The sequence below is a fragment of the Euleptes europaea genome, chromosome 2 (assembly GCF_029931775.1).
Source record: "Euleptes europaea isolate rEulEur1 chromosome 2, rEulEur1.hap1, whole genome shotgun sequence".
NCBI classification, from domain to species: Eukaryota; Metazoa; Chordata; class Lepidosauria; order Squamata; family Sphaerodactylidae; genus Euleptes; species Euleptes europaea.
Window position 1 is genome coordinate 123,600,150 of NC_079313.1, and position 16,987 is coordinate 123,617,136.

Consider the following 16,987-nt stretch of genomic DNA (forward strand, 5'->3'; position numbering starts at 1 on the left):
GGACTCCAAATGCGTATCCCTTCCCCCCGAACTGTATGATTTCTCACTTAATTTCATGGCAGTAGTTATTTAGGGCCAGTTCATAACCCAAATAGTACTCACCAGAAGTCACCACTAATCCATTGCCTATCACATTCCTACCATTGGTGTTAACTACCATGTTTAAGGAACCCCTGTTCATCAAGAGGCAGTTTAATCGTAGTGGTCATCGATAATGAATGATCATACAGATGCCTCATGGGGGAGATTTTTCATAGCTCTTGCCTTCATGGTGGGGGAAGAATGTCTAGAGCGGCTGGGAAGAATGTTGAAGACTTCTGAATCTGACCCAGATTACCGGCCGCTTCAGAAGTACTTTATCGCAGTGATGGACGCTTCGCCAATATAGTCAAGCATTTGAGTGCTTTCTGTCTGGCTTGCAATATTTTGTTCTTGTTGTTTGAGGTAATCAAGTCTGGCACGTTCAGCTCTTGAAGCACCGACTCTCAGGAGAAAGCCAGTATTGTGTTCCTTTTGAAATCCTTCTTGTTTATTGAAGACACTTATTGGGTGGTCAGTTGTAATGGAAAATGAAGTTTTACAACTGCACATCCTAAACATCCCCACCTTTGTGGTCTTTTGGCCCATTTCTGAACACATGAAGCTGCCTTATACTGAAATTGGGTACCCACAGTTGGGTGGGATATATATATATAATTTATTAGAAGCGCCATATAAGAATTAAAATTATTTAAAAACCGTTAAAATCGCATAATGGCATTTCTTAAGGTTGATATTTTAAGGTTGACAGATATCAACCTTAAGAAATGCCATTGTGTTATTTTAACTGTTTTTAAATAATTTTAATTCTTATATAGCACTTCTAATAAATTATATGTTTTCATTTTGTGTGTGTGTGTATGTACATCCCACCCAACCTTGGGTACCCAACTTTCGTTTTCTAGGTTGGGTTCTATTCCCCTCTTTTTTTCTTCTGCTGCCTTATACTGAATCAGACTATTGGTCCATCAAAGTCAGTATTGTCTACTCAGACCGGCAGCGGCTCTCCAGGTCTCAGGTAGAGGTCTTTCACATCATAGTCTACTTGCCTGCTTCCTTTAACTGAAGATGCCGGGGATTGAACCTGGGACCTTCTGCATGCCAAGCAGATGTTCTACCCCTCCTTCTGTTGGTCAAATCCAGTGGGACTGCTTTTAGCATGGATTTTTGTCCAGTTAATTCTGCTTGACTGGGACATGGGCAGCCGTTATGTTTCTGGGAACAACTTAATTTTTTCCACTCAAAGACCCTTGGGAGCCACATACGTAAGTGCCGTCAAGTTGCAACCAGCTTATGGGTACCACAGCAAGAGGCTTTCAAGGCAAGTCATTAAGCAGAGAGATGGTTTGCCATTGCCTTCCTCTGTGGAGTCTTCCTTGATGGTCTCCCGCTGAGTACCAACCCAGTTTAGCTTCTGAAATTTGATGAGATCGGGCTATACCATGCAGCCTTCCCTCCCTCTTGGGAGCTACCAAACACAAAAGGGCAGCTTGTACAAAAATTGCAGCACTAAAGAGCAGGTCTGTAGTGTTCTGGGGTGGGCGAAGGGAACCTTTCCTCTGCTGGTTTCCCAAAGCAAAACCACTGCCACCACAAGTTGCAACTTGATCTGCAGTTGGATCTGTTAAAAAAAATACAGTTACCTCAGTGTTTTTCCTGGAAGAGGCAAATAGCAGGGGAAAGAGTCAGCAGCACAATCCTTTTTCTTACAGAGCAAGTGGAGGAGGAGAAGAAGAGGCAGATGGGCAAGGGTTCTGGTGATGTCATTTTCTCATTTGGAGCATCTGCACACCGCCTCCTCCCCGTGAAAGAAAGGAGAGAAACTGCTGCGGTATCTTCAAAGGGAAGGATAAGAAAGGCAGCAGCACCGGAGGAGGAGGGTTGGAGAGCCAGCATGGTGTAGTGGTTAAGAGCAGTGGTTTGGAGCTGCTCTTGGGGGAGGTAGTTTGGAATTTCCTGCATTGTGCAGGGAATTGGACTAGATGACCCTGGTGGTCCCTTCCAACTCTAGGATACTATGGAGTGGTGGACTCTGATCTGGAGAACCGGGTTTGATTACCCACTCCTCCTCATGAGCAGTGGAGGCTAATCTGGTGAACTGGATTTGTTTCCCCACTCCTAGACATGAAGCCAGCTGGGTGACCTTGGGCTAGTCACAGTTCTCTCTGCATTCTCTTAGCCTCATCTACCTCACAGGTTGCCTGTTATGGGGAAGGGAAGGCGATTGTACGCCGCTTTGATTCTTCCTTAAGTGGTAGAGAAAGTCAGCATATAAAAACCAATGTTCTTCTACTTTTAATTGCTTGGCAGGTGACTGGTCAGTCCCAAATCACCTCTGGCCCAAGACTGTTGCATGACGTGAAGCTAATAAGTTTTGCATGCTGACCATTCCCCCCCCCAAAAAAATCTTTTAAATTTGTTTGAAAACGCTTGAACGCAAGGGGTCAGTTTCCCCAGGAAATAAGGAGCAGATGACCAGCACGGAGTAGAGGTTATTTAAAATGAGATCGGCCGCCAAAGGCCTCCCTCGCAGCTGTGGGAAAATGTTTAATGATTTGCTCCAATGACCTTCTAGTTAAGCCGCAGATGAGAGAATTTGAAGACAGTCCCGTTCTCACTGTGGTGGCCGGCCTCGATCCGGGTGCTGTACAGGAGGTCTGGAAATAACCCCTTCAGTCTCACTGGTAATGCAAAGACCCCCTTTAAAGCTGTGGGGGGCAATCCCCTTGAGCGTGACAGCAGTCAGCGCGGCCCCTCCGGTTCTCAGGCTCACATTTTCGACTCCCGAAAAAGTGGAGCGTGCCTCACGATTGAACACAGCAATGAAGTCATTAATGATTGGCAAATTCTTCTGCATTCAGCAAGGAGGGAGATTTTGTTGAAGGACAAAGCTATGGTGTATCTGTATCCGGGAAATTACTAAAAAGGGGTTCCTCTATTCCTGTTTCCAACAAGGCTATATTGTTCAAAGAGAGTGCTTAAAAACAGATCATTTGAAGTTCATATTTTTGCTAAAAACACGTTCTGGTTATCTGCTTGGCTGTTGAAGTGTTGAGATTACATAGTGTTCTGAGTAAGAGCAGTGGTTGAATCTTTGTTGTTCGTTGAGTAGTGGGCTCCCTTCACTGGAGTTTGCATTTTCCCATCAGAGGTCATTGACATGGATTGTGTCTGTGTGTGCATGAAAACCCCTTGCATGATTGGTGTGGTATTCAAGTGCTGAATGTATTATGTGATTCAGAAATTTATTAGGAATGCTGGTCCCTCAAGCAAGCATAATGAGCGTTGCTTGCTTGTAGGATCCTGAGGCAGTAGGGGCAGACTCCAGAAGAATGGGTTGGTGAAGATGTCAACCCCGTGTGCAGGTGCTGTGAAAAAGGCAAATTCCATGCTGGTGTAATTAGATGAGGAGTAGAGAATAAAACTGCTGCTATCATACTGCCCTTGTACAAATCTATGGTGAGACCACACTTGGAATACTGTGTACAGTTCTGGTCATCACACCTAAAAAAGGATATTACAGAGCTTGAGAAGGTGCAGAAAAGAGCAACCAAAATGATCAGGGGATTAGAGCAACTGCCCTATGACAAGCAGTTAAAACGCTTAGGGCTGTTTAGCTTGGAAAGAAGGTGGTTAAGGGGAGACATGATAGAGGTCTATAAAACTATGCATGGTTTGGAGAGAGTGGACAGGGAGAAGCTTTTCTACCTCTCTCATAATACTAGTATGCGGGGTCATCGGCTGAAGCTGGAGGGTGAGAGATTCAAAACAGATAAAAGGAAGTATTTCTTCACATGATGCATAGTTAAATTGTAGAACTCCCTGCCCCAGGATGTGGTGATGGCTGCCAACTTGGAAGGCTTTAAGAGGGGAGTGGACATGTTTATGGAGGAGAGGGCTATTCATGGCTACTAGTAAAAATGGATACTAGTCATGATGCATACCTATTCTCTCCAGGATCAGAGAGAGACTGCTGCTGCAGTCGTCTTCTTTGTGGGTTTCCTAGAGGCACCTTGGCCACTGTGTGAACAGACTGCTGGACTTGATGGGCCTTGGTCTGATCCAGCATGGCCTTTCTGATGTTCTTATCCCATCAAAAAGGTCCACACATATAAGACTGGGGCAGAGATAAGAACATAAGAAAGGCCATGCTGGATCAGACCAAGGTCCATCAAGTCCAGCTTTCTGTTCACACAGTGGCCAACCAGGTGCCATCCATCCTGGATGGAGTCACATTTTATGCATGGATCTTTTTGACAGAATCCAACCTAGTGGCTTGTGTCCTACCATTCTGGTCAGAGGAAGAACCACTTCCACCTGAAGATGATTCATGCCATGTTGGTCTGCAGTAGAACAAGATTCAAGGCCGGTAGCACCTTAAGAAACCAACAAGATTTGCTGGGTATAAGCTTTTGAGAGTCAAAGGTCCTTTTGACTTTTGAAAGCTTGTACCCTGGACATCTGGTTGGTCTAAGGTGCTACCAGATCTTGCTCTTCCATTGAATCTTGCTCTTCCATCTCAAGAAGCGGCTTAGACTGGAGGAAGGCTTTGAACTTTGCTGAATGGAGTGATGAGGTATGAACCACCCACCACCACTACCCTGGTCCTGCCAGTCTAATAAGAAGCAGTAGGAGATAAAGCCTATTTTTCTCTGGCATTGAAAGACCTGCTTGCATGTTAGGGCCTGCAGTGGAATCCTAGACACCAGAACAAAAATCGAAAGGTGAAGTCAGTCAAGTGCATAGAGCTCCTCTGTGCCTTACCAGAAAGAGATGGGAGATGTTAAATTGCCCAGAAGATGAGTGAACCACACTGGAAATCTGCTGTTAAATGTGCATTGAATGCTAATGTCTTCATAGCTACTCCCCACTCACTTGGCTAACACTAAAAGCCCAAAGCTTAAAGGAGTGTTTTATGACTGTATGTAGCTGTGAGGTGGAGTCACTTCCTTCCTGGAGTTGTTTCCCCTCATTTTCTAGAATTATTTCCTGTTCAGACACCGGAGGCAAGGTCTTCATCTGTTACAATGTTCTTTCAGAGATTCATCACTCGAATAATCATATGCTGGATTATTTGGAAAGATCTGATTTCCTTGTTGCATCTGGGTTCTATCACACTATCCCCAAAAGGCCACCTTAGTTTTACAGTTCAACTTTCTGGATTCCTACTGCTACTGCACCACAAGCTACACATTACTTTTTGAAGGCACTTGGTCTTTCCCAAGTCCAGCCACTGGAGTTACTTTTTCCCAAGGGGAGATCAACAACGTGTATTAGAGAGGCTTTTTCATTATTTCCCCCCCTTTTTCTATAAAAAAGCTACCCTTTTTCTCTACCACTTACAGAAGAATCAAACCGTCTTACAATCACCTTCCCCTCCCCACAACAGAAAGCCTGTGAGGTAGGTGAGGCTGAGAGAGCTCTAAGAGAACTGTGACTAGCCCAAGGTCTCCAGCTGGCTTCATGTGAAGGAGTGGGGAAACCAGCATGGTTCATCGGATGAGCGTCCGCGGTTCATGTGGAGGAGTGGGAAACCAAACCCGGTTCTCCAGATCAGAGTCTGCCACTCCAAACCACCGCTGTTAACCACTATATCATGCTTGCTTTTGACACTTACGTGAGTTTCAGTTCCAGTAGCCAAAGGCCTGAGTTGGATCCAGCCAGCTTTTCTGCTGGTGCAGAAGGAACCAAGAAGGTTCCCTTTTTGTGCCCAAAAGGCTGTGCTGGAGATCAAGCATGCACAAAGCTATGTGTGATAGTGGCTGTAGTAATGAGTGGAAATAGGCAAGATTGAGTGAAAAAGGTTGGCTGCATCCGACCACATATATTCACAGGCTCACATCTGATCTGACTTTTTAAAAAAAAGTTTTGGTAGGACATAAAGTGTGTAGAACTCACCAGATTACAGGCAGCAATATCACATGCTATACGCAGGTTTGTATAATTTGTGCACTAAAGTTGGAAAGTTTGAAGAGGGTTGAGACGTATGGGGAGGTTTGATTCATATGTAAAATTAAGGCTGTATCTATGAAAACTGTTACAGATTTTTCTTTTCCTGAATTGTCTTAGTTAAAGATCACATTCTTCAGTTTTGTGTCAAAACACATTTTATGGGTTGGATCCAGTAGATCTGTTATGCTACCAGTGGCTCTTTCCTCAGGCACAAGAAGCCTTCTCTGATGCAAGAGGCTGTTCCAGGAATACCTCTTGCATTGGGGAAGACTCGTTGCAGCAAAGGAAAGCATGACCACTGGCAGAACAGATTTGCGGGATCCTGCCCTCTGTTTGAATGTGTGCACATCAGCCTAATTGATGGTCCCACTCCGTGGATGGAAATCCTTTCTGTCCTGCAGACATTCCACTTGGTTCAAGCCACAGTATCCCACGCCTGTGGTCTCAAGTAGTAGAATCATAGAAGCATGGAGTTGTAAGTGGCCATAAAGGCCATCTAGTCCATCCCCCTGCTCAATGCAGGATCAGCCTAAAGCATTCCTGACAAGTGTTTGTCCAGCTGCTGCTTGAAGACTGCAAGTGAGAGGGAGATCACCACCTCTCTAGGCAGCCAATTCCACTGCTGAACTTCTCTCACTATATAAAAAAAATCCTAATGTCCGGCTGGTACCTTTCCACCTGTAATTTAAACCCATTATTGCGAGTCCTATCTTCCGCAGCCAGCAGGAACAGCTCTCTGCCCTCCTCTAAGTGACAGCCTTTCAAATATTTAAAGAGAGCAAACTTGTCCCCCCTCAACCTCTTACAGACTAAACATTCCAAGTCCCTCAGCCTTTCCTTGTAGCGCTTAGTCTCCAGGCCCCTGATAATCCTCGTCGCTTTCCTCGGCACCCACTCCATTCTGTCCCCATCCTTTTAGAAGCGAGGCCTCCAGAACTTCACACAGTACTCCAGGTGCAGCCTGACCAATGCAATGTACAGCAAGACTATGACATCTTATAATTTGGATGTTATGCCCCTATTGATACACTCCATTAGCCTTTTTTGCTGCTTCATTACACTGACTGCTCATATTTGCTGCTTCATCACACTGACAGCTTATGGTCCACTTGTACCCCTAGATCTTGTTCACGCACAGTACCGACTACTCCACTTCCTTATTCTTGCAGTATATGTAGCTTTCATCCAGTACTATATGACAGAAGAAACCAGTTGCAAAACCAGTGAAACGACCCTTTTAAAAAGTGCTCTAAAACAGGGATGACCAACTGTTAAAAATTCTGTGTGGGTAGGCACCAAGTCTGGCGCTGCCTTCCATACCATTTCCACGGTTGTGGGGCACAGGTACTTAGCGCGAGGGGAACATGATCAATCAAACTCTGAAATGTCGAATATTAAAGCGTGAGACTCATCTGCTTCTCAAAACGTCTGAACCCCAATTTTCCTTTCCCATGTAATCAAAACTATGGACAAGTATATTTTGTTAATAATATAAAATTGTTTTGTGGTCTCTCTTGTTTGCCGTCCCTATTCTAAAACAATAACTCATGTACAGATATGCACACTGATCACGACACGACAGCTTTGGAAGCCATGCATACACAAAAAGCGAAAGATCCATGTGTACATCAGTCCTCACAGTCATGATTCCATATAATCTCAAATTTTCAGTAACTTAGGTAGCAGTGAGTAGTTTGTGATATCAAACACCTTGTTGTATGAGTTCCGTGTTTTGTCATTCCACTGAAATCTGTAGTGGTATTATATAATGGCTTGGATCCATTTGCGCAAGCAGAAACAGACTTTCTGCAGTTCTGCTTGGGCGAGCACTTTTGCAGTAGCTAGCATTTTCCTCCCTATATCGTTACAGAAATGGGTGGCACATCATCTTATGCAAGCGGAAACTCAAGGGGGATAAAATAATTCTGACTTATCGCAAGTTTACTATTGTCTGTTTCTTTCGTTTCCTCTTACGCAAGAGCACCAGTGTTGAATCCAACCCAATGTCTTTGTTTGTGTTCACCTTAGTTGTTGCTTCCTTCCAGTAAATTGCCTAATTTGTCCTTCTGTCTGAATGGAGGCATATGGAACACCAAATTGCATCTTGAGTCTTCTTCATTGATTCTTCTGGGATCCATGATGTTGTTGTTTTTCATATTACATATAACTTTGTTTATACAGATAACTTGGAATCTTTTAAAAAGGATTTTTATCCCCCAGTCAATGACACTTCAATGGTTTGGTCAACTTAATTGATTTAATATGCCTAAATTTGTGCATGGATAAAACCCAGTAAGGTGGGGGGGAATCATTCACGTTCTTAGATGACGGTGTTCGCTGCAACATATACATGCATCTTAGAGGCATTCCCTCCATTTAAATGAGAGTGCTCAAGTGCCTATCACTTAATGTGATACTTTCATTAAGAAAATACTGTTAAGCATTCTAAAACATCAGCTTCCAGATTAATTGGAGGGACCTTTGTTCACTGAATTCTTAAAAAGTTTTTAGTCAATGAACCGATCAATTCACTAAATGCTGCAGACCTAATTAATGTGTTCAGAGAATTTATTTAGCGTGTTTTTATGCTGCCGTTCCACCCAAAGGTCCTCAGGGCCACATTGCTAAAGATAGCGGATGCCAGTATATATCAGCTCTTAATTCCATGAATAATTCCCCCCCCTTGTAATGCTGTTGGTGGTCTCCAAATATAGACTGTGGGTGCTGCATTGGACAGATTTCATATCTGTAACATACACATTAAACAAAATGGCATCCTTTTGTTCCTGTCTTTGGTCCTTCTGATGCTGACCTTGGTTGAGTCAGATGTTCAGCTTCATATTCAAGTAAGTATGTTCCTGTAAAGCCCAGTGTTCTTCCAGTGGGACTTCAGCCTGCTGGAGTACTTTGTGCCGATAATGCCTCTCAAGACATTCCATGACAAGCGGATATGTTTCTGGCTCAAATTTGTTGGCAAACAAATTAGGAGATTCAATTATCCATTTTATATCGCCGAGTCCGTACACGCAAATGTCTCTGATGTAGTGACCTGCAGAAAAACCATATGGTAAGTTTCCAACCGAAGACAGTGCATTCTAAAATATGGGGTGGGCATTGTGTAGCTCATGCCAAACCCCATAGCACTCTCCCTTGGTCCCCTTCTCATAACCCAAAATTTCCACTTTCCCCAGCTTCAGTACCATCTCCTTGGGCAATGTTGAGTAGGGTGAGGCATCTTAAAGATGCATGTGATTCCCTGGAGGAAGTCAGAATTGAAATAGTGTGGAAAACAAAGGTGATTTCCCCCATGTTTTACCTTGGCATTCTTTGCTTAAGTGGCAACCATGGTAGAAAAGGGCAAGAGTCCAGTAGCACCTTAAAGACGAACAAAAATATTTTCTGGTAGGGTATGAGCTTTCGTGAGCCACAGCTCACTTCTTCATGGCAACCTTGGGGTGCTGCACTTAAGTAGAAAGGGTACATGTGCAAGGAAGAGACGGAATACCCATATGTGAAGCTGTACGTGGTTTGAGCATGTGAGATACAAAAGTGTGTGCACATTCTTTGGCTGGGCCCCGTCGGCACAGACAATGCAGCATTTCTCTGAAATAAAAGAAGGTTCCCTATTCTACATAGATTATAAATTAAAAATTGAAAATCTAGCACTTTAAAGTTCTGGCAAATAAGCGCCAAAGCTCCTTCCTCAGGGTTGTCAGCATGTGCTGAAAGCTGACTCAAAGAGGTGGGATTGGATCTGCTTAAAAGGAGGGGCTTAAGAGTTTAAGACCTCAGGTCCAGCCTCCTTAGCAGTGCTCCAACCCCCCTTCCTAGATCGGGTTCTGTAAAATGGGGCCAACCCTGGCCCAGCCCACAAAATGGTTTTTGTATCTCCTTGTGGCCCTTGGAATCAAAGGTTTGGATGCTCCAGCTGTTGTTAAGTCGGGAGATTTCTTGCATATATGAATCCAGCTCAATGTATAGTGGCCATATTTGGAGGAGCAAGAAAAGCCACACTAGATTCTGCAGGGGTAAGTTTCTTGTCTTCTGTGCAAAAACAGTAAAGGAAATAGCTTGGGGTGGGGTGGGAGCACAGATGGAAAAGTAATTGGGAGGTCATTTTCCCACCTTTGCCGCTGTAGTGGTACAGGACCTTCATTCAGTCCTTGCAAAATGATAGCATCTTGTTACGTTCAAGATAGGCCACTACTGTTTAAAGGTAAAGGTGCAAGCACCAGGTCATTTCTGACCCACGGGGTGACGTCAAATCCCGATGTTTACTAGGCAGACTATGTTTATGGGGTGGGTTGCCATTGCCTTCCCCAGTCATCTACACTTTACCCCCAGCAAACTGAGTACTCATTTTACTGACCTTGGAAGGATGGAAGGCCAAGTCAATCTTGAGCTGGCTACCTGAAACCACTACCACTATTGTATACATCATTGAAACCCAAGCCTTCTTGAAAATGTATTTAAGGCTCTGGGTAATGTTTCCTCATCTTATTCATATTTCCAGTAAATGAGATTAGTGTGATGTTTCCCTTTCCTGAGTCACTTTTGCAACACATTTGTATCCTGGGAGACCAAAGCTGTGGTTTAAGCATGTGAGATATAAAAGTATGTGCATGTTCTTTGGCTGGGCTCCATCGGCACACACAATGCAGCATTTCTCTGAAATAAAAGAAGGTTCCCTATTCTACATACCAATCGATGTGCAAATGCTACCAGTAAAACCTACCCAGCATAAGAATCCTCCAGTTACCCATGAAGAGAGTTTTAAGAGGGCAGCCATGTTGATCTGCCATAGAAGCGCTAGTTTTGAGACCAGTAATACCTTAGAGACCAACCTTAGAGACCAAAAATCTTGTTGGTCTCTAAGTTGCTACTGGACTCAAACCTAACTCTGGTTACCCAGTTTTCCCCCTTCAACTGCATCTCTTTTCAGAAAGGGAAAACAAAATCTGAGTGTGTGTGGGGGGGAAATGTCTTGTCTGACTGTCTCATCGTAGTAAAATTCCTTGGGCAAGATATTTTATTTATTATACCCTGCTTTTCTGCTCATTGGGGCCCCAAGGTGGCTTAGTTCGCCCTTCTCTCTTCCTCACAACAACCCTATGAGATAGGTCAGGCTGAGAGTGTGTGACTGGTCCAAGGTCATCCGACAGTCATGGCTATTAGTAAAAATGGATGCTAGTCATGATGCATATCTATTCTCTCCAGGATCAGAGGAGCATGCCTGTTATATTAGGTGCTCTGGAATACAGGCATGATAATGCTGCTGCAGTCTTGTTTGTGGGCTTCCTAGAGGAGGCACCTGGTTGCGTCACTGTGTGAACAGACTGCTGGACTTGATGGACCTTGGTCTGATCCAGCGCGGCCTTTCTTATGTTCTTATGACAAGCTTCCATGGCAGAATGGGGAATCAAACCTGGGTCTCCGAGGTCCTAGTCTGACATGCCAACCCCTATACTTCACTGGTGTACATGAAAATTGGTTCCAAAATGAATGTAAATCATCACCTTGTTACTAGAGTATGTATAATAATCACAATATTACAATTGCCGGAGGAATCTCAGTTTGATCCATTGTTACCTGGTGGAATTTCCCATGCTTTATGAATACTGAGTGGTATATTGTGGGTACAAATCATAAAGCTGTTAAGCAACTGTTGACTCAAAGAAAGGGGTGATAGATCGGCCACAGCCACCTTCCCTGCTCTGATGCTGTGCCAGCTCCCTCTTGTTTGAATGGGGATTTTGTCAGTTGGGTGCTCAAGCCGTGTCCACAGGAATGAAGGAGTTGTGACTGGGGCAGAGAGGGAGCACCCAGTGTGTCTCGAGGCGAGCTTGCACCCTGTCTGGTTATTGTGTTACCTTTGCAGCCGTTGTGGGCTTTCCCTTCTTGGTCTTTCCACTTGATGGCTCGTATGTTTCCTTCCCACTCTGCATCTGGCGTGGCGCCTGGGGCATCTAACAATCGCATGAAAAAGCAGGGTTGGTTATTGAAAATGCTTAGTCTCTCTCCCCCGCTCCACCCAGTATTGTTCTTTTGGCAGTTTCAGTACTGCCTCGTCTCATGATTCTTAGTTCTCTGAGGCGTGAGAAGTGTTCAGAACGTCTTAAGATACTTCGAAGCAAAGACTCCCTGCAACCTCTCTGGGAGGCGTAGGAAGTCCCCTGGCACCCAGTCAAGGAGAAGATGCAAGCCTTGGCATCAGAAGGGGACTGTGAAGGCTCTGCCAAGCTGTAAGAGAGGCACCCAACCTTGGGCACGTCATGCCTGATAGGGGGAAAGCGCTTCAATGCGAGGGTGTGGCATGATAGCATTTACAACACCCCGTTGCTTGCAAGAAGTAGCCTGCCAAAGGGAAGAAGACAAAGGTAGCAGAGGAGTCACTCTGGAGAGCAGCTCTGCCATTACTGACAGCGGGGTGGGAGAAGATAAGTCAGGTGGTGCTCCCGTGAGACCATGGATGGAGAGGGGGGAATCTTTGACTCCATTCCCCAAATCTCATGCAGTTTCCTCAATGTAGGACGGCCGGCTCTCACTTGAGACAGATCCCTTCATGTCTCAGCAAGTGGCTGCCAGACTCAATTTGGGCATCTCAAACTGTGAAGGTGAAAGGTCCTGTCCCATTCCTAGTTTCTCCTTTCAAGGAGACCAAGCGTTCTGTGGATGTGAATAACCTAAGACTGACAGGTTTGAAGCATTGGTGTTAGAAGAAGAGTTGGTTTTTATATGCCGACTTTTTCTACCACTTAAGGAAGAATCAAACCGGCTTACAATCACCTTCCCTTTCCAACAACAGACACCCTGTGAGGTAGGTGGAGCTGAGAGAGCTCTAAGAGAGCTGTGACTAGCCCAAGGTCACCCAGCCGGCTTCATGTGTAGGAGTGGGGAAACCAACCCAGTTCACCAGATTAGCATCCACCGCTCATGTTGGGGAGTGGGGAATCAAACCCGGTTCTCCAGATCAGAGTCCACCGCTCCAAACCACCGCTCTTAACCACTACACCACGCTGGCTCTCAAATATGGAGTGGGAGCCTGAAATATAGGGAGACAGGGATATCGTGCACTCAGTTTTTCTGCTTTTTTCTGAGTGTCTGATCCCCACCCCCGCCCAGTGGCAAATCTCCGACTCCTCTCACACTGTTTCTCAGGCTCCCCTTTTCCCCCAGGAGATGCATTATGGGGGCATTTTTGGCTGCAGCATTGGGAAGGTGGAGAAATTGTCAATTTCATAACGATTTATTAAAGGTTTTCTAGAATAGAGAAAAGCATAATCTTTTATGGGTAGCTAATCAGTTAAGAATGGAAGTGTGTCTAAATGAGAGATTGTATTGAGCATCTAGATTGTTGTGTATTTCAGAGGTTTTTCTGTTTAAAGTTAGCGTGTAATTGATGCTTTGAGATGGGGGGAAATCCTCTATTAAAAACTAACAGGTTGTGTAGATTTAGGGATTTTTAAAAAAGGAGGTTGTACCAGCATTTTGATGCTGAATATTGTGGGTTTGCTGTTTTTCTGAACTCTGAAGGGCAAAATGAGAAAGTTGTTTTGGCACATTGGATTCTGGCTCCCAATTGATTCTCATGGGCTTGAGTATTAAATGCATGGGAATACTCTGTAGTATAAAAACATTGCTTACCTGGCAGCCTGTTCAGTGTAACCCAGTAGTGCTCATCAGGACTATAGGTGTCCCTTGACCATTCAAGCAAATCTTTTGCACGTTCATCAGTCAGTGCAAACTCTACAAATTTTCTTGTGAGTACATAGTAAGCGCTCCCAAAATACATAGTCAAATTGTGGGGTGGTTCACTTTTCACCTTCTTCGTTGGATACACATAAGATTTTCCTGCGTGTACATATTCGTTGTAACTTGTGTGTGTTCGATGTTTCATGTGCGGCGGCTGGACGATTCCTGGAGTCACGTTCTTACCATTCCATTTGCTTTTGATATATTGCACCAGCTCCTTGTTAGTTTTGATGGGGAAATCCTGCCCGCATAGGTTAATGACATAATTCCATTGAGTTTTGGAACGAATCAAATCGTGCATGCAGTTGATATCTGCTTGCAGTCTAGAAAATCCGGCATAGACGACATTCTCCCTTTTCGAAGCGATAAAAACGTTTTCAAAGCAGTTGACCAAGGTTTGCACAGCTGTCTTGTAATCCTTGGGCGATTTTTCGTCAATGTGTATGCAGTAAATGTTTTGAGGCATGTAAATGGCTCTGAATAACTTAACAAACATATCCAGCTCTTTGTGAATAGTGATGATATATGCCAAAGAGAAGTTCCCTTCATCTTCTGACAGTGGCCTAGTGATGAAATGGAGTCTCTTCTGTATTGTTGAACAGTTGCAGGGAGTCCGTATGCAGGTAGACATTGCTTGTCCACGAAGAACCTGTTCGCACATGTGGCCGATTTGAGGAGCAGCATCTTTGCCCTCAAAGAGAGCCGAGCAAAGCTCATCAGGGTAGAAGCCACACTCGGCTAATTCCGGGGAACGTTTTTGCTCGTTGACTTCCTTGGTGATTGTATTCCTGAGATAGATGAAGGCAAAGATGCAAACGCAACCCACTATGCATACTAAAAACCCAGATTTGACCGCCTCGAGTTGGTTCATCTTCCGTGATCCGCAGGTTTTCTTCTAACCATAGTTCAGGGAAGCATGTTCAGTCTACCTGGGGAGGGATAGGGAGAGAAATCAGTGTTTGGGTTTGAGTTAAGATGGGCGGGCATTCTGTCAGCCACTATGTGTAAGGGGTGAATCACGCTTCCTCCCTATCTATGCCCCCTCCCATGAGGCACCCAGTTAGAGGTGACGCCTGGGTCTATAGAACTTCGTATATAGGGAATTTTCAGGAATGCAGATATTGAGAAAAACATGCCCAGCTTCGTATTTAAGAACTGGCTGTTCTTTTCTTGCCTTTCCCATTCTGTGGCTTAGTGTTAAATTTCTACCCTCATCTTAACCAATCTGACTTTCTGTTTACATTCCCATGTCAGTTCAGTAGTTCCTGCTTATTATTATTACTTTTTTTGTAGATTCTCATTCCTCCTACAGGAGTTTTTTTAGAGGGGTTAAAATGTTTATCTTTTTTTTTTAAGGCGGGTATCCAAAGAATTATTTAGTGACATCTAAAAATAATTGATAGGGCCCAGCGTGGTAAAGTGGTTAAGAGTGGGCAGACTCTAATCTGGTGAACCGGGTTCGATTCCCTACTCCTCCGCATGAAGCCTGCTATGTGACCTTGGGCCAGTCACAGTTCTCTCAGAACTCTCTCAGCCCATGCGGAGGCAGGCAATGGCAAACCACCTCTGAGCGTCTCTTGCCATGAAAACCCTGCGGGGTCGCCATAAGTCAGCAGTGACTTGGCGGCACACACACACACACACAAACTGCGTGATGCTTCCTTTTCAAAAGTTATTCTCCCCCCCCCCCCTCGCTAGAACACATGAACACATGAAGCTGCCTTATACTGAATCAGACCTTTGGTCCATCAAAGTCAGTATTGTCTTCTCAGACTGGCAGCGGCTCTCCAGGGTCTCAGGCAGAGGTCTTCCCCATCACCTACTTGCCTAGTCCCTTTAACTGGAGATGCCTGGGATTGATCTTGGGACCTTCTGCATGCCAAGCAGAGGCTCTACCACTGAGCCACAGCCCCTCTCCATATTACAAGTTGCTCTCAAGCTTCCACACTGCAGTATTGGGGGGGGGGGGCATGCCTTGGCTGTGTTGTTTGAGAAGCACAAATGCAAAGCTGTGGTGTGTGGAACTAGTTGCACAATTCTTTTTTGGCTTCTGATCCCATTTCCCTTTTTAAACGGTAAGTTTATTTCCTGTATCTGATCGTGTTGTTTTCAGTCTGGAGTTGGCCTTGGCTAGCTTTTCCTCCAGCGAGGGCAGAGCGGCCGTTAGTTGTTGCTGTGCAAGCGATGATACCTTAGCGTGCTTTTGCCGCAGCTTTGTTTTGTTCGGATCATGGGGGGAAATCGCTGTCTGTGCCGCTGTTGTAAGGAAAACCGCATCAAAGCACAATCTCTCTTTTTTGCCCCTTATTTTGGTTTAATTATCACCAAAGCAGCCCTGACCTGGATGGCCCAGGCTAGCCTGATCTCGTCAGATCTCAGAAGCTAAGCAGGGTCAGCCCTGGTTAGTATTTGGATGGGTGACCACCAAGGAATACCAGGGTTGCTGTGCAGATGAAGGCACTGGCAAACCACCTCTGTTAGTCTCTTGCCATGAAAACCCCAAAAGGGGTCACCGTAAGTCGGCTGTGACTTGAAGGCACTTTACACACACACAGCACCAAAGCAAATGCTTTTGAAAGTGAGGTATAAGGTTAAACAATAGCACATTTCAAATCTCTCCTGATAAACATCAAAGGTTAAAAAATAGTATGTTTAGCACATTTCAAACCGCTCCTGATAAACAAGAAAATTCTGACCCTAACAACGCAGCTTTTCCTTGCAGTGCTATTTCTGGCTAATGTCTCCGGTCCCATTTTAGTAAAAAAAAAAAAAAAAAATCTGTTTACAGTCGTACGCTTTTACCTTTCTGCACATATTCTCACACAGAGTTGGCTTTGTTGAACCATCCTGTGACTCTCAATGTGGCAGTATGCGCTCTTAGAGCTTAGAGAGTGGTAAAGCCTCCATCCTTGAACTCTTAGGTGCTGGATATATCTGGCGCTAGAAGAGAAAGGATAAGTCTGAAAAGCTCTGCGGATTCCTAGCAGTTTTCTGGTACTAATTTACTAGTATTGATTTCCCCCCCCCCCCCCGCTTCAATGCATGCTTGAAAGCATTCTTTAGCTTAATAAGTGCCAGTACATAAAATCAGAAACATCATGGGGTTGCTGCTAGATTTTCAGCATCTGTGATGACTGAATTTTGTTTTTTGATACCATATAAACTTCTGTTTAGCTACGTAGCTATGTTTTTCTATATATTTCTGTTTTAAGCGGAACATCTATGTTCAACATCAATTTTATTT

At 44.6% G+C, this 16,987-nt stretch overlaps 2 protein-coding genes across 3 annotated transcripts in view; one reads left to right on the forward strand and one right to left on the reverse strand.

Moving 5' to 3' along the window:
* The window catches only part of RTF2 (replication termination factor 2), a 73,356-nt gene that overhangs the window by 25,295 nt on the left and 31,074 nt on the right, over positions 1 to 16,987 (forward strand). The gene's annotated exons all lie outside the window — the stretch shown is intronic.
* Positions 8,809 to 16,679, reverse strand: LOC130473454 (beta-1,3-galactosyl-O-glycosyl-glycoprotein beta-1,6-N-acetylglucosaminyltransferase 7-like). Its single transcript, XM_056844978.1, has 4 exons — positions 16,546 to 16,679; positions 13,636 to 14,672; positions 11,862 to 11,957; positions 8,809 to 9,040 (listed from the first exon to the last, which is right to left on the reverse strand). Exons 2-4 carry the CDS (start codon positions 14,612 to 14,614, stop codon positions 8,814 to 8,816), a joined length of 1,302 nt encoding a protein of 433 aa, XP_056700956.1. The 5' UTR covers positions 14,615 to 14,672; positions 16,546 to 16,679; the 3' UTR covers positions 8,809 to 8,813.